Source organism: Physeter macrocephalus, chromosome 14 (assembly GCF_002837175.3).
Source record: "Physeter macrocephalus isolate SW-GA chromosome 14, ASM283717v5, whole genome shotgun sequence".
In the NCBI taxonomy this organism is placed as follows: domain Eukaryota; kingdom Metazoa; phylum Chordata; class Mammalia; order Artiodactyla; family Physeteridae; genus Physeter; species Physeter macrocephalus.
Window position 1 is genome coordinate 89,485,184 of NC_041227.1, and position 21,939 is coordinate 89,507,122.

Here is a 21,939-nt window from a genome sequence, read left to right on the forward strand (position 1 = left end):
TCTGGCTAGAACGCTTTAAAATTGCTGAGGGTTCTTGGCATTGGAAATACTTAAGTAACGTTTTGTTACCAAACCCGGAATACCGAAGAGTTTCCGTGAAACTCTTCACGGAAGAGCCAAATCCAGGAAAAATATGGGCGTTAGAAAAGTCCAGGGAAAGCAGATTCAATGAACAAGCTGTTAAGGTGAGTGGCCCTGCCATATGTGCTGGAGAAAGGAATAAGTACACACAAATGTCACTTTTCTTCCCTACTGTAAACCAGGGAAACTGATCATAGGTCCTTTGAACAAGGTAGAGTACAAGATTTTAAAAATATGAATGGATCATACCCTCCAAAGAAAAAGTTTGTATACCTCACTGGTGAAAAATAGATTTGTAATAATTATTCAGGGAAATAGTGGTGTTTGAAGAACACAGTTTTGCACTGAGTATGTTGTACCCATTCTAGTGAGGACAGCGGTCATAGCATAATTGAGAGGGGTCGTTTTGATCCCAAGACCCCAGAAGCAGACAAATACTGTCCGTGGTTCGCATAACTTTGTGGTAGTTTCCCATTTATTTTGTGCAGATTGTTCTTAAAAGGGTCATGAAAGAGAACTTGGAACCTGGGAAACACTTAGAAACCCTAGGGTACTGAAGAGCCTGGGATAGTGGCCTTGAGACATTATTTCGTGTCTCTTTTGTTTGAGACTGTCTTGAAGGAAGCCATTTTGGGGTGAAAGTTTTTATTTTGCCTTAGGGGCACCATTCTCATTCAGGGACTTTTAGGGTAGGTGTGTGAATAGGAGACATAGGGGTGGAGGGAAAGTTGCCGAAGAAGAGTCAGGAATTTTTAAGTTGGCCAAGCATGAAGTCAAGCTCCTGGGAAAGGAGAATTAGTTGAGGTAGTCTATTTCTCCAAGAAATCTTCCTCACGCTCCCCACTCACCCCACCATTCTCTGGATGTTTTGCAAGTATTGTCAGTGCCTCAGGCTACCGCAGGGTACCATTGTGCAGGTACTGCCCCAAATCCAGCCTGCAGCCTGTGCACATCCCTGTAGCGAAGCACAGGGTTTTGTTGTGTTTTTGCATTTTAAAATGGTTGACTAAACCAAAAGGAGGATATTTTGTGACACAGGAAGTTCATATTTCACTCACTGTAAATAAAGTTTTATTGGAACACAGCATTCATTTACACGTTGCCTGTGGCTGCTTCTGCGCTACAACAAAAGAGTTGAGTAGCTGTGACAGACTGTGTGGCCTACAAAGCCTAACATATTATCAGGCCCTTTACAGAAAAGTAAAGGCCCTTGGGCTCATGGGATGCAGATGTAGGGGGTTTAATTGGGGGAGGAAATAGAGCCTCTGCAGCAGAGACTAGGAAACCCTGAAACTCATTATGGAACTGTCAGTCCCAGAGCTGATCTGCAGTCTTCCCGGTGGGGGCGTCCCAGAGCTCAGATAGTGACGCTGTTCTCTATGAGGCTGGGCTTTAGGTATTCATAGGGCAGGTCAAGTTGCTCATTCCGGTCTGTAATCTCCCTTTCCAAGTTTTCCAGATCTGTTTGGAATTGGTTTAGTACAGACTTGGCCTTGGGGTCTGAGAAATACTTTTCTTTGTGATGCCCCAGAGGCACCTAAGAAAGAACAAAGGATCAGTCAGTTTTGAGTCAGACACACCTAGAGCCTAGCCCTTCACTCTTATGTTTCCCTTCCAACTGTCCTTTCCCTTTCCCCAGGGTCCTCTCTTACCATGTCTGGCTGGCGGCGCCCCAGATGCCACGTGATGGTCATTTGAAGACAGGCCTGTTGGACATCAGGTAGTGAGCCCATCACCGTGGCCATTGTCACATCTTCCTTGGTGGTAGGTGGGGGCATCCGCATTGTGCATGGGGCATTAGGGACCCAGGCATACCAGTCCAGCTGCGGGGGAGAAACTGCAACCCTAGGATCCTGGTACTTAGGGTTTGAACCCACATCTCTCCCTTGGGCATCCCAAGGTCCAGACACTTGCCTTCAGGAACCTGGGCTTTCAGCTTTACATACCTGGCCCTGGTTGATGGCCCCATGCTGAGCAGTGCACGTGAAGACACACATGGTAAGGAAATGGCAGAGTTGATTCTGGGACTGGAAGGAGATGGGGAAACCTGGGCAGGAAGGAAACAGGATTTAGAGGCTACAGTCTGAGAGGAGAGAAATAAAGGCCGAAGACTTGGGATGTCTACATTTTGGAATTGATGGTTGTTTGTTTAGTTCATTTATTCAAATATATTTGCATCAGACATGGATTTCAATTCAGATTCAAGTAATATCGTTGGGTTACCTTAGGCCAATTACTTAACCTCTCTGAACCTCAACCTCTTGACCTGTAAAGTGTAGATGATACCTATTTTATAAATGGGATAATCACCTGGTGTGGAACAAGTTCTCAATAAATAATAAGTATTGTTATTTTGGAAGGACTGGGGGCTGAAAAGTTCCGAGTGATCAAAAATCCTCTGCCTCAAAAAGTGGTTGAGAATTTAGGGATGCTTCCTCCTATTCCCAGGTAGGGAATTACAGGTGTCTGAATTATAATGTGAAGGATAAGAGAAGTCATAGATTTATAGGGTCATAGCCAAGAGAGGCTTTCCACAAAGATTATGTCAGGCCACTCAATTCACAGTGAAGGTGGGGGGGTTCAGAGACCCAGCAATCCTGTCAGTTAAGTGGAACAAATATAATCACTTCCCTTTTGTAGATTAAAACAAAACAAAACAAAACCAAAGACCAGAGACATTAAACTGCTTTGTCAGGACTGCATAATTGGGAAAAGGCAGAGGCTGATCTTGAACTCGGGTTCCTGCCTGCTAATCTCAGGCCGTTTTTTATTTTAGCACACTTTCTCCAAAAAGTCTGTTGGGAGAGTGAGGCGAAGGTGAGCTATGAGAACTGAAGGAGAGTGAAGGAAGAGAGAATGAGAGGCACTTAGTGGAGATTAAAGTTCACATGTGGTTGTTTATTTTCATTTTCCAAATGTAGATACTGGTTGGGGAAAAGATGGCCAGGGAGAGGAGGGGTCTCCTGGGAGCACGTGGAGCCCAAGGGACATACCGAGACGTACTAGAGAAAGTTTGGTCCTGGAAGGGGGGTGGTGCAGATTCCACAGATTCCCTAGGGAGACGCTCCCTCCAGAGGGTGGGTGCTGCGTTACTGCTCACAGCACCCTCAGAGGCCAGCCATAGCGGTTCCCCAGTAAATGTTTGTAGCTGTCCCACAGAGGCAGAGATGTTGGTGCAAAGTGTGAGGGGTGGGGGCGGAAGGACAATTTGGAGCAGAGTCCAGGCTGGCCCATGTGTGAGAGAAAGAGGAGGAGGAATCTAGGAAGAGCTCAAGAAAGGCTGTTTCTTCCCCAGAGGTTAGAATGCGGGTGGGGTGCTAAAGACGGTGGCTGGATCCTAGCAGCGGTGGGGAGAGGCTGGACTGGCCAGAGAAATGTGAGCCCCAAGGGGCAGGGCACCGAGTTCAGGGTTGAGCCAAAGCACGCAGGGCATTGTGTTTGCATCTAGAAATGACCTTGCACTGTGGTCAGTGTGCGGTAGGCCTGGACTTCCTATGCGTTTGCTGGACAGTAGCAGGCAGGAGGAGAAGAGGGAGAACAGAGGGGTCATTACGGGCTTTGGTGGAAGAATCTTCCCATTTATATCCTCAAGTAGGAACAGACAGCCATGAGGAGAGAAGGCGAGCCCCAGCAGGGCCTGGGCAGATCCCTTGCTGGCTGGGGTTCTGGCCCTGCGGCGTCCCATGCTGTGGCAGGTTAGGGGGTGGGGTGGAAGTAAAGGCTGATGGCCAGGGTCTCTGAGGAGGATGATCCTGGGGTATCTAGAATTGTCCTGAGTCTTCGGAGGTGGGAATGGGATTCAGATGTTTGACGTGTGGAGGGAGAGGGGGTGGGATGAGGGGCTGGGGCCCTGAACCCAGACTCTGCTTGGGCAGAGTGTCCGAGGAGCTCCTGTCCCTGGGGAGGGCTCTCACCTCGGTTCTGGGCCTGGCACAGCCCCACCTCAGTGATCTCCCGACACCAGGCCTGCAGCTCAGCGTCCCCTCTCACGACGTCATCCCCGCGGTAGAAAAGGTGGATGATCCCCTCCACGTACCTGCCCAGGGGAGAAGGGAGGTGAGCTCCTTGAGGGGAGAAAGCTTCAGCCTCTGACCCCTGCACTTTTCCATGGTCTCTGCCCAGCTGACTCTCCATGTGTCTGAGTATAGATTCTTCAAGACCCGCCTTTTAGGTCATTCCCAGCTCTTTCTACAAACTAGTCTAGAGAGGAAGGACACGTGGGTCATTAGTTCTAGGAATCCCCATACGTGGTTGACAGCCATTCTCCAGGACAAAACCCCTGATTTTTCCAGATCCCTCAGCCTCCCGGTCCACAGCTTTCCCAACGTAGGTTCTCTGTCCCCAGCCTTCTCCTTCTCAGGCCCTACGCACTGACTCACGCTTCCTCAGCTCTCCCCAGGATCCAGTCCTTTGCTCCTCTTGTCTGGACCTCCTTGTTTTCAGGTTCCTTTTGCCCCATGCTGACCTCAGGCCAGAGCCCCACTCGCCCTCTCCCCTGCCCCATTTCTCGGCTCCCCGTCTCACCCACCGGGCAGTGATCTCCCAGAGCCGTAAAGCATCGCAGGCATAGAGAGCACCCGGGGTTCCCAGCAGGCCGCGCTCAGCCAGATCGTTGGGAGGACAGAGGGAACAGTAGGTCAGCTGAGCCAGGGCCCGGCGGAGCACGTGCACGTGGCCCCCTCCACCGGTGCTCACTGCCTGGGATAAGAGAGGTGCGAGGCCTTGAGGAGGAAGCCAGCACACAGTATATAAGGGGTTCAGATGTGGCATTTTCACATTTGGAGACGTAGATACAGAGGGACAGGCTCATGGGTTTAAGGGTCAGGACATTCACCCAGGTTGGTCTGGGATCTTGAAAGTGGCAGGAAATCGTAGAGAGTCAGACGGTGAGGCAGCCCCATGCCCCATCCCCTCCTTACCTTTTCAAATATACCTCCTTCTGAGATGAGTTGGGTCCGTGCCCGGGTGTTGATTTCCATCGTGTAGTGGATGTGTGGGATCAGGAGCTGGGATGGGGGAGATTAGAGGGGGTGGTTTATGGAGGACATGCTTGGGTCCTTCCTTGTAGGCAGCATGGTGCCTACGCTTGATGCTTTCCTCCCTTGACACGCTGGTCTCTTCCTGCTTCTGTGATCACTCACTCTCGTGATCTTTTCGCCCCTGTGAGTCAGGCTCTGGAGCCACACTGACCTGGGTTTCACTCTACACTTCAGCACTCACTCTGATACTCATCCAGGGTACCAGACCTTCTAAGTGTTGACCTGTCTATCTCCTCTCTAGCCCCTCATCTGTCAACAGCGGGTGATAAGAGGGCCTTTTGTCTCAGGAGGCTGCGGTGGTGCTTATGTGCGTGATGTATGAAGAGTTTTTAGTCCACACAGAAGTCCTTGAATACTAGCTGTTATCGCTTATCTTTATGATTTCCACCTGGGGTGTAGGTGGCCTTTGAGAATCAGCCCCCTTTGATTTGCTTTTATACTCTGTCATTTACAACCTCACAGCTTAAATTAGCCTCTCTACTCATTGCCAAAGCCATGCCTTCATCCCCTGGTCGCTTCGCTGTTGGTTTTTTGGGGCGTGGGTTCCCTTAGGGAGATAGAGGAGCCATACTGAGCCACGTACATAAGCAGCAGAGGGGCTGTCGTCAGATCTCCCCCCACCCCCAATTAGGCAGTTAGGTCCCCTCTATTTTTTATAGCTTTTCAAGAAATAGCTTTTCCTTAGCTATTAAAAAAGGCCATCTCATCCTCACAGGCATTTCTTTTTATCTCAGACTATTTTGTCTTCATTTCCACCCAGTTTATGTACAGGTTTCATGTAGCATTGGTATTTGTCTGAGTTGTTGCTGGACACAGGGTGTGAGGCAGAGATAACTCTGGTGCCAGGAGGTCAAAGCAGCTCACATTGGACTGAAACATTTCACAAAGTTCATGAAAGGTGCTGAGTGCCGTGGAAAGCCCGAAGTCCGCATGAGAAGCAGAGCTACCTTGGGACAAACAACTCTTAATAAATCATTGCAAGAACTAATTTTTTCTAGCTATTAGCCTGTGTCACACTATTAGGTCGTTTCAGCCTTCAGCAACCCCACGATGGGCCTCCCGTCATCCCCATTTAGACCTGAGGACACTGAGCTCACATCTGGGAAGTACAGAGGTTAGGATTCAGGATTCAGACCCCGGCAGTCCGAATCCAGAGCCTGTGCAGGTCACCTCTGGGACATTGCTGGCCTGGCTCTCCTGCATGTACTGCTAACAATGCAGCTGTTTGCCATGACGTCGCTGTGGGAATGGAGATAGTTGGGCAGAGGGCTGAACTCGTAAAGGGGGATTTTCAGTGTGCCTAGAGGCTTAGCCTCTTCAAGGTGAGCAGGAGACGGTGGTGCAGGAGCACCATGAGATCAGTAAAATCCACGATTCTGCTCATCACACTGGTCTCCATCTTGTCTGTGTCACCCCAGACTCGGAGAGGCCACAGCTACTGTTGGCCAGGCTTGGGGGTCGGGCGGGGCCCCCGGCCGAAACGCGGTTCAGTCGTTCTCCTTGCCGGGTGCTCACCTGCGTGTCCTACCAACACGTGCGACTCCCCGTACCTCAAACTGAACCTCATTTTTGCTCCCCAACTGGCTTCTCTCCTGGCTTCCCTGTTTCTGACAATTGTTCTGGTTCATAAGCTTGTATCAGTTTCATCCCTTCTCTGTCTTGTTCCCTATATCTAAAGTGTCATCAAGATTTTGAGGACATTTTTACTCAAGCACAAGCCTTATGTCGCTGCCTTCTGCCGAGCAATAGATGCTGAGCTCACTCTTGCATAAAGTTACAGGATTTCTAGGTCAGTCTGCAATACCCACCCTTGGGCTTCTGGGTGTTGCAGGAGCTTAGCCCTCTGACCTTTCTGTCTCCTGTCTGATATCCAGGCTTGCCGCAGCTACTATTCCCTCCCTTCCCCAATTCTGATTCTGCTCTGCCGCTCTCCTTGCCTCTTGACCTGCTCCTACTTAGCAAACTCAGTTGGGGTGGAACATACTCCATCAATACTCTAGTGTTTATCGGCTGTCTCTTGTGGTTTCGGATTCTAGATCCAGCTATTGTTCTCTGGGTAGTTCTTATGGGCACCACGTGTCATTCTGGCTAAATCGTAAATCTCCTAAGGCAGGAACAAGGCTTTTGTTTTACTAGCAATATTCCGGCTGTACTCCAGGCCCATTGCTAGATTGTCAGATCTCTGAGAATTTCAGAGGGTTTCCTTAGTAATATGTCCTGAAGAAACCTTAAGTGACTTGACTTAATTAAAACACAAGTCTCAAAATATTCATGCAGTCTTCTGTTCTCACCTCTTTCTTTCACAGAGTGATGCAAAATTTTTTCTGCTGCTGCAATATCATTTGATACTGGGCTGTTTCCTTTCTCTAGGGTCCGAGTGAAGGGGGACATGGAGGGTAGAGGTTGTACCTTGAAGACCGGGTGCAGCCCCGGGAGGCACCTCATGGTGGCCACAGCAATGACCTCAGCCAGCAGGTGGGTGTTCAGCAGATGATATTGGAGCTGGTGCAGTTGGAAATCTGAATTTCGGACCCAGGACTTTGCCAGGAGCCAGGCAAGTGGAGGATCTGAGGGCAGGAACAGTGGTGGGGTCGGGGAGCTGGAGCTGGGAGGCTGGATCTGGGAAAAAGAGAAATTAAGCCTTCGTTGAACTCCCACTTTATGCGTGACATTATGGCCAGCAATCTTGGGGAAAGAGATGAGTAAGTACGATTATCGCGTCCAGGAGGTATAATCTAGGAGGAGGAATGAGGCCCCTCCCTCCCTGCCTCTCACTAGCTGTGGCGCTGTGCGAGCACCATGATCGTGGGGTTGAATGCAGGGGCGTCTGAAGCAGGGAGTCCAGGGAGGAGACCCTGACGGTAGTCTGGGAGAAACGTGATGGGGGTCTGAGTTATGGTGGGGGATGGAAGGGGAAGCTGGGTGTGTGAGATAATTGACAGTATTTGTTAACTAACTATTGAGACCAGTGGGAGAAAAGAGAGGGGACCGAGAGATTAAATAGTGATTCTCAGAGTGTGTTCCCAAGCTAGCGGCATCCACCTCACTTTGGAACTTGTTAGAACTGCAAATTCTCAGTCCCCATCCCAGACCTACTGAGTTGGAAAGTCTCATGCTGGGACCCAGCAAGCTGTGTTTTAACAAGCTGTCTAGGTGATTCTGATACACACTAAAGTTCGAGAACCATCGGGTATAGGATGAGAACTCCAAAAGGCCATTATGACTCTTGAACAAGTCCTGCCAGTTGGGTGAGTCAGGAGAAACCAGGCTGTAAGCGGAGTGACACGAGAACAGGTCTCACCCTGTGAGGATGGAGTTTGGGAGTCAAGAACCAGGGGGCTGGTTCCTTGGGAGCAGAGGCGGAGGTGAACAGAAAGCAGTGTTGGGAGGCAGATGCCGAGGGCGCCCCACCTGGATGACCATGGGTAGCAGCTTCCCACTGGTGTCCATCTTCAGCATGACGAGGGGGGCAGCCAGGTACTGCTTCTCTCCTCGGATCACATTGGCTGGAATTCCATCCAGGAGAATGAAATCAGCCTCAAACAGGGAACTGTCCTGGGGAAGGGAGGAATGTATCCATCCTTAGAGTTCAAAGTCTAACCCGAGAGGGCCAGGGCAAAGGGGGAAGACATTCAAGACCTTTATCTGAATTCTTGCCATCATCCTATGTCGGTTGCAGAGTCCTATCAGCAGAACCAGAGCATCTGGCCCGATTCCTCTCATTGTAAGTGAAGAAACAGCCTAGTGAGGGTAGACATCTTGCCCAGGGATGTGTGGTGGCAGATCTGATTTTAGAACCAGGCCTGCTCAGTCCGGTGTGCAAGCTGTCCCCTTGCAGAGATGGCCAGGCCCCTTCCCCACTATCCCTCGATGATCTGAACACCTTGTGTTTAGCTGTCACCAGCTCAGCAAACGCTCTTTCACTCCCTAAAACTCACCTTCTCTGCCAAGTAATCCACAGAGGTTCCCCTGCCCAGCCCTGCTGCAGAGTCCAGCGCACACATGCACACGGCACGCTCACATCCTGCCTTGCTCGTCCTCCTCGCATGCAGCTCACCTCTTCCAAACCCAAGTAACCCCCGCAGCTCTCCCCAGCCCGTGGCACATTTTCTCCCCTTCTCCCTGCCCGTGAACACTGCTGTCCAGAGCACTGACGTCAGCCAGGGAATGTCATTGTCCCTGCTAACACCTCTGGCCCCATCTGCACCCTGGGAATCCATCCTATCTCCCTTCTACACCGGGAGCTCCTCATAGGTTTCCCTACATACTTTATCACCTCTAGGTTTTTCTAGCACTGGAGTCTGGACCAAGGGGCTGTAGGTTACCACAGCCTCCCTTCCCTGAGTCATCTTTGGTCCCTGCCCTTCACTACTTCTGGCCACACCGCCAAGGAGAGAACAACACAGCGTGGGAGGGGTACCTGGAGTTCTTCCTCCAGCTGGGCCCGTAGCTCCTCCATCCCCGAGGGCAGCACTAGCCGGGAGGGCAGAGAGGTGCAGCGTCTCAACAGCATGGGATTGGTGCCATTGAGGAACTGGTAGCCAAACAATTCATCGTCCTGCCAGCGCTGGCGAACCTTCTCTGTGGGGTCGGGGTGGAGTGTAGGAGGAGGATGTTTACACAGCCGGGATGTCCCTCCTCCAGGCCCTACCCCAGCGATCCAGGCACGTGACCATCCCAGAGCCAGCCCCTGCCTTTTCATCTGGGGCCTCTGAGAAATGACCCAGCACAATATATTCTCATCTGGGAAGTCTCGTGAGGGGCTGTGGAGTGTGAAGGTCGGGTCATCACAAGGGGCCATCAAGGGGTTATGGAGACCTGGGGAACCACTGACCAGACAGGGTACTCTTCTGGCCCCAGAAGATGTGATCAAAATCCTCCAAGCGGTTCCAGGAGCCCAGGAGGGTGTAAACGCGTTTGAGGACCGTCTCCAGAGTCCTAGGACAGGAATCGAGCCATGAACCCATTTGCCAGTCCCTCAGCCGCTCACCCTTGACCACCATTTTTGGATCTCCCAGCCCTTTCCCCACTCTGAGCTCCAGGCCTGTTCTCACCCTGCCTTCAGTGTCCACTCAAAGTCCAGCCTCTTCTCCTCGTGGAATCTCATATTTGCAGGTAGATCGTCCTCACAGCCCGCAGCTATTGTCAGGGGTAACCCTTCCTTCCATGTGGCCCAGCTAGGAGATGGGGACAAGGCTTCAGGGAGGGTGTCCAGGTCAGTGATAGGGGGTACCACTGAGAGGCCCTGTAGGTGGGTGGTCACCAGTATATCTGACGTCTTTCTTTCAGTTCCTTCTCTCGATGTTTCTGGAACACGTCCAGTGCGTTGTTTCCTGCCAGGCGGGCTGGGGAGACATTAAGACAATTGGCCACAGTTTGTGTGGTCCTGTGCTCTCCTCTGCTTGTCCTCATCTTCCTTTTTGCTGTCATAGGCCATTTGTTCAGTCATGCTCTGTTGCTTTTATCTCTGGCCTTGCCTCACTCCATTGACTCCTGAGACACATTTATCTTATCATCGCCAACTTCGAACTCTGGGTTTTGCTAATCTCAACCCTCGTCTCTTGTCTTGAGACAACAATCTCATGTTTGACACCCTTTCTTGTCCCTTAACTCGTCTTTCCCCACCTGATCCTATTTCATCAGTATCTATGGTTGGAAAAAATCACCTTAAGTAAGGTGATAAAATCTTGGGAATTTCCTGGTGGTCCAGTGGTTAGGACTGTGTGCTTCCACTGTGCCAGGGGGCACGGGTTCAACCCCTGGTCAGGGAACTAAGATCCCGCGAGCCATGTGGCGTGGCCAAAAAAAAAAAAAAAAGAAAAGAAAGGTGATAAAATCTCAGTCACTCATATGCCCGTACCTACTTTCTTACTTTCTACTATATATTGCTTTGGTTAATTTCACATCTCCTGAACCTCACCTACCACACCTCAACCGTCCTCAAAAGACTTTAGGAACAGCTGTTTGCTTTCTTTCCCTGACTTCACTCTTCTGAGATTTACCATCAGAGTCTATATTATCAACTTGTTCCTGTTCTTATCCACATTTATACTCACCTGTCTCAAAGTGATGTATTTCATGTTTCCATCCTTACTTGCCCTTGCCCTCATTTGCCTCTGTAATCATCTTTCTTACTTATTTCCCACAGTAACAAATTCTGTATTTGCTGTCCTCATTCATCCCCACCCACCCGTCAGTGTGCACCCTCTCCCTCGTGGTTTTCTTCCATGTTTTCCCAACCAAATCAGCTCTCCAAGTCATATTGCTTATTGTTTCCCTTCGCTGTCTCCTCTTAGGGGTCACCCCCATCCCCTGCTCCATGTGCTACCCTTACCTGCCCTGCCCTAACTTGTTCCTCATCACATACTTCTGTGTCCCATCATTGCTGAGGCTCCCGTCCCGTGTCCTCATCTTCTTGGAGGCTGGGATCTGCATATCACTTATGTCCCTGTCCAGCCCCACTTGCAGCCTTTTTTATTCTGTGTATAAATTTGGTACTTTCTAACTTTTTTCCCATGTCCTGTCTTCTCCACACTTAACCTGCTGAACACTCACTTTCTTCAAGGCCCTCTGACCCTCCGCAGCCCTCCCCCGCCCCTTCCCCAGCAGTTCCCCAGGCCCTGCATCCCCTCTCCTGACACTGCCCCTCACCGGTGCCCTCGGGCAGGCACAGCACGCTGTCGGCCTGCACCCAGGAGTAGCACGGGAAGGTGGCCTCCTCGAAGGCTGCAGGGCCCTGCACCGTGATGTGGTCGCAGAACCACGCGTTGTCCACCAGGGAGTGGTGTTTGCGCAGCTTCACGAACTGCAGTGGCCCCAAGTCCTCGGGAATGTCGTGCTCAGACTCCTCCTCCTGTGGGACCAGAACCCGGAGACTTAGTAGCAGGGTCCCAGGAGAGGCCGTTTTGCCTGCCGGGGGTGGGGTTGGGGGTCAGAGGTGCGGTGGGGACAGGAGAGGAGGGGACCTTTGTGGAGCCTCCGTTGACAAGGCCTCCAAAGACAGCCTCCCTCGTTCCCTCCTCCGGACATCTGCGCGGTGTGTCTGATGCCCCATCGCACCGGGAGGAAGAGGGAGCGCGGTGCGTGGCCCGCAGTGTCTTGAATTGATGTCTGAGTATCAGCACCTTCCTCGGTCCTTTAACTGAGCTCTCCCTGCTCCCTCATTCCTAGGAGCGTCCCACTTGACTTCTGATCCTATATTGACACTGGCCTGGGGTCATTTGGAGAAGGAGTTGGAGGCTGCGAGGATCAGGGCCGGCGGGAAGGGAGAAGGGGTATGCGCTCAGCCCGGGTCCTGGTCCCGGATCCTCTCCTGGCCCAGCTGCCCGGGCGTCCCAACACCTGGAAGTCCCAGCAGGCACGGTTCCGCAGTCGTTTCGCCCTCGGATCCCGCCCCTCGCCGGCCTCCCGCGTCCCGGCCGGGGTCTGTCCTCCCTCCGCCCGCTGACCTGGCCCCGCGCCGGCAACAGCTGCAGCTCCAGCTCCGTCTCGCCGCGCGCCCCGACCAGCCACAGCTGCACGCGGTGGTGCGACCCGGCGAAGAGTGCGGCCCCGGTGGCCACGCGGATGCGGTAGCGGCCCATGGTAGCCCCGGCGGCTTAGGCGAAGGGAGCCGGATGGGGCGCGCTTCTCGGCGTCGCCGGCCGGTATCGAGGCTCCTCGGGTCCCGGGCCTTTAAAGAGGGGCCCGCGTCCCCGCCCTCCTCACCACTTTGAGACGCTCCCAGTCCCCGCCCCAGGCTAGCCCGAACCTGCGAGCCGCAGAGCCGGTTGTGGGGGAGGGCCGTCCCTCCCGGGCCGAGCGGAGCTGTGGGGCGATGAAGGGGCCCCCGCCTGGGTGAGGCCGAGAGCATGGAGGCGCCGGGGTTTCTCTGGACCTCCGGGGGAGGCCTGGGGCCAGGCGCCTCGGGGTTGAAGGGAGCAGGATGAGGACACTTCCAGAGGTCTCGCGGCCTTTTGGAGAGCTAGGAGGAAGAGGGGGTGAGTCAGTCTTCCAAACGCAGGAGAAAGCCTCCGCTTTTCTGGGCTGGGACCTGGGAAAGACCGTGGGCTGGGCCCTGGAAGGCCGGCCTGCTAGGCTGTGCTGGGCCCATGCGGAATGTCCTGCTCTGGACCCAGTGCAGCCCAGTAAGTCTTCAGTTCCTGATTTATACCTCATTTGAGCCCAGTCCTTCAATAAATGACCAGAGGTGCCCCAGGCTGCCTAAAACCTGGAAAAGTAACAGCTGAAAGACTTGCCCCCTCACCTCCACCCCCAACCTCATATCAAACATGGCTGGATTAGGACCCTGGGCACACCAGATACTGAGGGAGGCCTAAGTGAGGCAGGGCAGTGAAAGCCTCCTTTTGTCCAGCCTTCATAGTGGCTGCTGAGAACGTTAGGGACCAGGTGTTAGGCCGCAGTATGGAGTCACTTAGGGGACCCAGCATCTGTGGGCAATTCCCATGGACTTTGTCCCTTCCAAATGAGTGCAGCCTCTTTCCCTTCTGTAGGTTCCAGGTAAATTTTTATTCCGGCCTCACTGACCGTGGTGCCTGCTTTCCCCACCAGAATTCAATTTCCTTCTAAAAAATTAGGTGTAAAGATTTTATTAGTCATGAAGTTCTGCTTCTTTCCTCTTCCCTCTTGTCTTTGTACTGCTCACCGCCCCCCACCTTCCCCCCACTATTTCCTGGTCCTTTGTGGCACTCAGGGCAGGAAACCAGGGAGCAGCGGTGGGGCCAGTGCTGGTTAGGGACTTTGTAAATGTCAGAAGGATGATTCAGGGCTCAGGCTTTACCACCCACCCAGGAAGCCTCTTGCAGGTCCCTCTCCAGGTCTTCTTGACCCAAGTCATTCTAAGCATCTGGCTCACAGTGGATGTGTTTGGCAGCTGGGCTAGGCCAGGGCAAGGTAAATCTGCTTTCTTGAGCCAGACCCTCAAAAATGACTTGACATGTTGGTCATTGGTGGGAATGAGGGATTCCAGTCCTGCCTCCCAGCCTCCAAACAGTACGGAAGTGTCTGATCCTTACTGAGTTCCCTTCCCCTTCTTATCTTCTGGGCCCACTCCTGCTTACTACATCCTCAGTGCTCAGGGCTGGTGTCTGCCATATGCTGGCCCCCAGTTTCCTCCAGTTTGGTATATCCTGTAATATCCAAATAGAGTGGCTCACATTCCCATCTTATGTAGTAGCTGAATCTGGCCTTTCCACACACGCCCTTCAAGGGTCACTTTTAGCTAGAAAAGAGAGTTTGCATCGTACCTACTTCCAAAACCAGTCCAAACTTCAGCCTGCTTCTCTGCTGTTCCGTGATACCTTTTCTGCCCATTGGAGGGTTCTCAGAGGCAGGGTGGGGGGTGAATAATTAAGAACGATAATCCAAACTACTACATAGCTAATTAAGTTAATGTGTAAAACACTTAGAACGATGCCTGACCGTAGTCTCTGTATGTATTTGCTGCTATTATGCTATTATTTACGTTTTGGAAACAATTTTCAGTTGAATGTCAGCATCACTCTTAGAAATTCCTCTGTCTCTCCCCACTGTTTTTCCATGTCTGTCCCATCTAGGGGTCTTACATCTCAAGACCGTCCCACTTTTTTTTTTTTCCTTTTTAAGCACATGCATTATGTTGGGGTATATAATTAAAAACAAAATTGCCCAACCCAGGAAAACCTCTCCACAAAGGTAGTGGAGGAAAGAAAACAGTTTTATATTTGAATAAGCATTACCAGAATGTGATGTGCGTCACAGGCCATCTGCTAAGAGATTGTAAAGATGAAGTATCTCACCCTGCTATAGAGCCAAACAGATACAGCCATTACACGCATGTTCTCAAGATAGACAGTAACTAGTCCTCAAGTAAGAGGCTTGAGAGCACCGTTTGTCACACACCATTCATCCTAACTTCACGGTAATTGGTGATCCTTTGTGTTATTAATAGGCTTAATTGGAGGAAAAACAAAGTATCTTTATGACAGGAGGTAGTTTTGCAACTTGGAGCAAGGAGCCCACCTCAGTTAGGGTCTTACCCTCCCATAGGAACGGGGAGATAGGGGTGCTCTCTCTCCTGATATTTACATTTCGAAGAGATGGCTCCCAGGGCCTTGGGAGAGACATCCCTGGGTCCTAAAGCTGCAAGAGGCTGGTTTAGCTTCTAAAAACACTTACACACATTTCAAAGAGGCAGAGAAAGAGCTTACAAGTTTTCTAAAGTTAGTGCTCTAAGAAAGGGGTAGGGGGAGAAGTCTCTTATTTTCAACAGGGAGAACGAAGCCTCTTATTTTAAAATGTCTTTTGGTCCATACAGTTACCATTTTGTTCTTCTGTTTACCACAGGAAGGACCAGGGCTGGGTTTTGCTGGGCCCTTTGCAGTAGGGAAGCCCATGTGTGCACCCCAAAGCTGGACTCTCCTCTTCTTCTAGACTTCCAGGGCCCTGTTTTTTTTTTTTTTTTTTGTGGTACGCGGGCCTCCCTCTGCTGCGGCCTCTCCCGCTGCGGAGCACAGGCTCCGGACGCGCAGGCTCAGCGGCCATGGCTCACGGGCCCAGCCTCTCCGCGGCAATGTGGGATCCTCCCAGACCGGGGCGCGAACCCGGTTCCCCTGCATCGGCAGGCGGACGCGCAACCACTGCGCCACCAGGGAAGCCCTGGGGCCCTGTTTTTCATCCCACATTCCCATGAACTCTTTTTGCAGAACGATTTAATACCTTTTTGTTTTTTTGGCCGTGCCCTGCAGTATGCAGGATCTTAGTTCCCCAACCAGGGATGGAACCCGTGCCCCCTGCAGTGGAAGAGGGGAGTCTTAACCACTGGACCACCAGGGAAGTCCCAGATTCAACTTCTTGATCAAAGCTTCTCTTACTAGGTTATTCCCCAGGGGCTGCGGGTGAGGGGGACGGACCTTGCATTTCATAGCCGAAAAGTCTTGTTAAAATGTTCTCCTAAACACAAGAATAATTTCACCCCCTTCCTTTCTCCTGTGCCAGTGCGGCTCAGACTTCGGTCGACTCGAGGATAATTCCACTGTCCCCGCTGTATGAGTGTTTGGAGCCCATATTTGGCACGGGGCTAGAGAAATTTGTTTGTTCCTTGAGGACAAATTGGACATACAAACACGGCATTATAAACTGTGTAACTTTAAACTAAACATAGGCTCTGATTTCAGGGTAGACATATCACATGTTTTTCCACTTAGGAATTTGAGTACCCCCTGCCCCTGTGTGCAGGAAGCCCAGCACTCCCCCCACCCCGACCCCACTCGGAGTGCTGTTACTTGCTTCTGTTCTTGTTCACTGGTGGAACTAGGGAAACATTGTTCCTACACAATCTGATGGGTCATTTTCTAGTGCCGCGGGGACCACTGCCTAGGGCACAACAGTGACGCACACTCAGGCTTCCCAACTCTTAGTTCAGCGGTCCCCAACCTTTGTGGCACCGGGGACTGGTTTTGTGGAAGACAGTTTTTCCACGGACCGGGATGGCGGGGTGGGGAGATGGTTTGGGGATGATTCAAGCACGTTACATTTATTGTGCACTTTATTTCTATTATTATTACATTGTAATATATAATGAAATAATTATACAACTCACCATAATGCAGAATCAGTGGGAGCCCTGAGCTTGTTTTCACTTGCTACTCACTGATAGGTTTTTTTTTTTTTTATTTTATTTACTTTATTTTTGGCTGCGTTGGGTCTTCGTTGCTGCACACGGGCTTTCTCTAGTTACGGCGAGCGGGGGCTACCCTTCGTTGCAGTGTGTGGGCTTCAGTAGTTGTGGCTTGCAGGCTCCAGAGCACAGGCTCAGTAGTTGTGGCATGCGGGCTTCAGTAGTTGTGGCTCACGGGCTCTGGAGCGCAGGCTCAGTAGTTGTGGCGCACGGGCCTAGTTGCTCCACGGCATGTGGGATCTTCCCGGACCAGGGCTCGAACCCGTGTCCCCTGCATTGGCAGGTGGATTCTTAACCACTGCGCCACCAGGGAAGTCCCTACTGATAGGGTTTTGAAATGAGTCTGCAAGCAATTGATTTATTATGGTCTCTGTGCAGTCAGACCTCTCTGCTAAGGATAATCTGTATTTGCAGCCGCTCCCCAGCACCAGCATCACCGCCTCAGCTCCACCTCAGATCATCAGGCATTACATCCTCATAAGGAGCGCACAGCCTAGATCCCTCACGTGCACGGTTCACAGTAGGGTTTGCTCTCCTATGAGAATCTAACGCTCCTGCTGATCTGACAGGAGGCGGAGCTCAAGCAGTAATGCGAGCGATGGGGAGCGGCTGTAAATACAGATGAAGCTTCGCTCCAGCCGGATAAAGCTTCGCTCGCTCGCCCGGCCGCCGCTCACCTCCTGCTGTGCAGCCTGGTTCCTAACAGGCCACGGACAGGGACCGGTCCATGGCCCGGGAGTTGGGGACCCGTGTCTCAGTTCACACAGGTTTGGGCAAGGTCCTCCAGTGTGACTGTGGTGCCAGGGGCCTGGGTCAGGGCCATGTCCAGCCTCAGCCCCTTAAACCTTGAGGCACTGGTATTGAGCCTGGTCATTTGACCAGATGACTTTGCTCACAGAGGCTTCCCTTTCGGGAACTTTAGGGTTCTTTCCTCCTGTTGGATCTCTGTTAGAACCTTCTCAGTCTTTCAGAGAGAACTTACTTAATATTAAACAGTGTGAAAAAGAATTCCAGTCTCAATCTCTTTCCTACCAGGTAGTGTCTTGGGCCCTTGAGGTTCATTTGCCCCCTCCTCCTCATTCACCAGCTGTGCCGACCAAGGGAGTATTGGGGTAGGGGTGGGAGATGGGGAGGGTGTGATGGGGACGAGAGAGCCTTTGTGGGACCTCGAAGGGTGCTGGAGAGGGGACACTTAAGGCTCAGAGGAGAGTCAAAGAAGGTTTGCTCCCAGGGAGCTATATACCTACAGAGAGAAGAAAACTGGTAGATCCTTGCCCCCTTGCTGCCTGTCCCCCTCTCCCTCCCACCTCTGCCGCCCCGATCCCGAGTCAAGCCCAAAGAGTCTGCTCAAGTTTCTGTGGGTTCACGGAATCATCTTCAGCCATGAGTACACTTCGAGGAGTGGCTGGCTCTGGTTGTTTAAAAAAATCTGTGCCATACTGTACACTTTGCCCTGCAGCTTGCATTTCTCGCTTAAGGGATCTGTGTCATGGACATTTCTGTAGTTCAGTAGTTATACCTTGGACTCATTCTCTTAACAGCTGCATGGTGCTCCACAGTGGTTTTAACCACTCCTCTGCTGATGATCATTCAGTTTCCACTTTTTCTGACATATGATACATGCTACAGGGGCATGTTTGTATTTCTATCCTTATGTACTTGGTGGTTTTATTTCTATGGGTAAGAGTCCAAGAAAAGGTACAAAGGATAAAATACCCCCAAATAAAAAAACAAAAACAAAATAAAACGAATAGATAAAAGCAGTCCACAGAGCTGAGTGTCTTTTCTTGGCAGGCAGAAGAACCCACCAGGGGAGACACTGACTGACTCGTTCACGGAGGGGCATAAGTCAGGGATTTCTCACTGCTAGAAAGGGGCTGCTCATAATGTTTACGCTGATTAAAAGTTGCAAGCTTGTACCCTGGAGAGACTGGAGAGAGTCCACAGGTTTGTACACGGTTGGTGAAGACAAGTCCCATCATTCCAAGGGAGTCTTAAGTTAGGTTCACTAAGGATTGGGCATAGCAGTGTTACTCAATATTCATAACCATTTAAAATCTTCGGCTGGTTAGAAAGAGTTGTGGTGAAACACAGCATTCAGTTTTGGTATTTCCTAGGCACATGCTGGTAAGATTTCGTTTACATGGGATTGCTGGGTGGGAGCGTATGTGTGTGGGAGGGGCGCAGAGTTCATTTATGATATTTATGGAGAACGGGTTCGGTAGAGAGACAGAGGCAGAATGCAGATCAGAGTGTGGCGTGCCCTTCGAGAAATAAGGCCGGGAAGGGAACAGAGAGGGGGCCATGGCTGGAGATGGGTGACCAGTAGGGGCCGTGAGAGGTAGAGGTCGAGATGCCGGAGAATGGGGTTGTTAAGTGATGAGGGGAAGACCCCGAGGGAGGAAATAAAATCCAGAAAACATGCGGAGGAACTGGCTGTAGATCATGCATGCTCACAGGGGGTGGGGCCACAACACTGTAGACATTACAATGGTGTGTGGCCCTTCGAAGGGCCACATACATACACAGATACGCTAAGGTATTAAAATCTCATGTAGTAGGGGCAGAAAGCAATTAGGAAAAAAAGGTGTCTTAAAGGCTTTGGAAAGGGGCAATCATAGAAAAAAAGGTAGAGAGACATGACTTGGCGTGTGATTTCCCTAGCAGTACTCTGCTTGGTTGCTGATACAAGAAAAATCAAAGGTTGGAATCATCCAGAACATTATTCTGAGGCTCCGTCTGGCAGAGGCTGACGTGAGACCCTCCCTTGTTATTATCTCCCCAACATCAGTGGTAGAACAGGTATGGACCCACACTTGTATGTTACCAGTGAGCATTTTACATAAACATGGTGTTAAGAAAGGCCTCCTAGATTCCCTTTCCATGAGATTGACATCTTGAAACTACTTGGATTTACTTGTTCTGAAGCTGGCTTTTCTCAACATTTCTGTAAAGAGGTTGAGAGGTTAATCCTGGGCCTTCCTCCAGACCCCACTGCTAATCTCTGTTTCTCAGGGATCCAATCTCCAACCCCTGGCCTCTCTTTTCAGGACTGAACTGCAAGGCCAGACCCATGGAGTCTCGGACTTCTCACTCCATCTTGGAGAAACAAAGGTTAAGGGACAAATGAGTTGAGGGGTTCATCAGAGGGTACAAGGGATACACAAATTCTACTCCTTCTGTGGGATCCCTGCCAACACCCCTAAACCAGCCTAAACTCTTTGTTCTAATGTTTACCTTATAATCCTGTAGTATTCAGATCTCTTAATCACACTGATTTCCAGATAATTTTCATGTCTTATCTACTGCTGATGAAGCTCTTTGCTCTACCCTGTGCTGAACCATATTTAAAAGCAATCACTAGGGACTTCCCCGGTGGTCCAGTGCTTAAGACTCTGCGCTCCCAGTGCAGGGGGCCTGGGTACCATACCTGGTCAGGGAATAGATCCCACGTGCCCTAACTAAAAGATCCTGCATGCCTCAATTAAGACACGGCACAGCCAAATACATAAACACACAAATAAATAAATAAAGCGATCACTAACCCAAAGCTGTTCCACGTAACAGATTTGTACTGAGGGTTTTGAAAAGGCAATAGCCAGGGCAGGGACCAGGGTGAGGTGAGTGAGGCATGTACCTTGGGTGCAACATTTAAGGTGCACTCCAAAACCCGGTAATCAAGGTAAGTAGCGTTTTAATGAAATATTTGAAAAAATCAAAAGTAATGCAAAAAATCCACAATCAACAAAATATTAAAATTTTAAATAAAGACAGGATCAGTTGTAAGACAATATTAGGCATCTACATATATTCCGAAAAAAGTTTTTTTAAATAAATTTATTTATTTATTTATTATTTTTGGCTGCGTTGGGTCTTTGTTGCTGAGCACCAGCTTTCTCTAGTTGCGGGGAGCGGGGGCTACTCTTCGTTGTGGCGCACGGGCTTCTCATTGCGGTGGTTTCTCTTGTTGCGGAGCACAGGCTCTAGGCGTGGGCTTCAGGAGTTGTGGCACACTAGCTCAGTAGTTGTGGCTCACGGGCTCTAGAGCACAGGCGCAGTAGTTGTGGCAGGCGGACTCTTAACCATTGCGCCAACAGGGAAGTCCCCTGAAAATTTTTTGCAATTGTTTCTGCCATCAGAAATTTCTCTCTGGCTAACTTGACCCCCAGTACCCTCATACCCAACCCAGGCTTAATGGGGGCCGTTTGCTTGCTTCTCATACAGATTTTCAATCAGTCTCACTGTATTCAGTCTTACCTACACCCCTGTCTTCAGGGATCATTGGTACTCAATTTCTGAGCCTTTCTGGGGATCTGTGCTGATTGCCCCATACATACCCTGGAGCCATTTAACTTCTTTTCGTAATCATCCGTTATTTTGTTTATTCTTTTTTTAAAAAATTGGACTGTAGCTGATTAACAATGTTGTGTTAGTTTCAGGTATACAGCAAAGTGATTCAGGGGTGTGTGTGTGTATTCTTTTTCAGATTCATTTCCATTGTGGGTTGAGTTTGCTGTAGGAGGGTGGACTCCAGCGTCTATCAGTAGTCCATCATCTTGTAATCAGTATTACCAAATCCCCCAGTAGCGATGACCAAAAAGATATTTTAAAACAGTCTTGTGATTCTTAAACTCTGATCAAAGAAGCAAAAAGTAGTTTAACCAATATATCCTGCTTTACCAGTTTGTTACAAGATTAGGTTACACCCCTTTCAATTTTTTTTTTTTTTTTTTGGCCACGCCACTGCATGGCATGCAGGATCCTATTCCCGGACCAGGGATCGAACCTGTGCTCCCTGTGGTGGAAGTGTGGAGTCTCAACCACTGGACCACCAGGGAAGTCCCTCCTTTCAATATTTAGATTAAACTATTCTTTACCTCCACCCTGCCTATTAGGATGTTTTTCCGTCTCCAGGATCCTTCTTCCACGACGACAGTTAACAGTTCTGTAGTGTTTACTTTGGGCCAGATATTCTTCTAAGTGTTTTTTTACATATATTAGCTCATAATAACTCCAGGCTCCTCAGGGAAGCTTTTTAAGTGTAATGGGTTAGTACTTGTTATTATTATCATGAGGAGAGCAAAATCTGAAAGTCTGCTCAGTCTGCCAGAGATTCCTGGGTGTGTGTGTGTGTGTGTGTGTGTGTGTGTGTGTGTGTGTGTG

The 21,939-nt window shown here is 50.4% G+C and overlaps 1 protein-coding gene across 4 annotated transcripts; it reads right to left on the reverse strand.

Moving 5' to 3' along the window:
• Positions 1–1,119: 1,119 nt before the first annotated feature.
• ALOX12 (arachidonate 12-lipoxygenase, 12S type) lies at positions 1,120–17,264 on the reverse strand. Of its 4 annotated transcripts, XM_007100699.4 has the most exons (14): positions 12,569–12,796; positions 11,772–11,973; positions 10,384–10,465; positions 10,175–10,297; positions 9,955–10,058; positions 9,541–9,701; positions 8,532–8,675; positions 7,530–7,739; positions 5,001–5,087; positions 4,610–4,779; positions 3,996–4,117; positions 2,028–2,128; positions 1,734–1,904; positions 1,122–1,618 (listed from the first exon to the last, which is right to left on the reverse strand). In XM_007100699.4, the coding sequence occupies exons 1-14, from the start codon at positions 12,701–12,703 to the stop codon at positions 1,439–1,441; spliced, it is 1,992 nt and encodes a 663-aa protein (XP_007100761.1). In that variant the 5' UTR covers positions 12,704–12,796; the 3' UTR covers positions 1,122–1,438. The 4 variants fall into 4 exon arrangements, with proteins under 4 accessions (XP_054946228.1, XP_054946227.1, XP_007100761.1 ...); XM_055090253.1 differs by lacking the exon at positions 11,772–11,973 and having other exon boundaries at positions 1,120–1,618; positions 1,734–1,787; positions 10,175–10,465; positions 12,569–17,264; XM_055090252.1 differs by lacking the exon at positions 11,772–11,973 and having other exon boundaries at positions 1,121–1,618; positions 10,175–10,465; positions 12,569–17,254.
• Between the last annotated feature and the right edge of the window lie 4,675 nt (positions 17,265–21,939).

Bases quoted from the DNA above. Each gene is read 5' to 3' on its own strand.
- ALOX12 (XM_055090252.1), bottom strand. From the start codon at position 12,972: ATGCTCTCGGCCTCACCCAGGCGGGGGCCCCTTCATCGCCCCACAGCT. The intron at 1,905-2,027 runs GTATGTAAAGCT...TCTCCCCCGCAG, and splicing joins GGGCCATCAACCAGGGCCAG to CTGGACTGGTATGCCTGGGT. The intron at 1,619-1,733 runs GTAAGAGAGGAC...GTTCTTTCTTAG, and splicing joins GGCGCCGCCAGCCAGACATG to GTGCCTCTGGGGCATCACAA.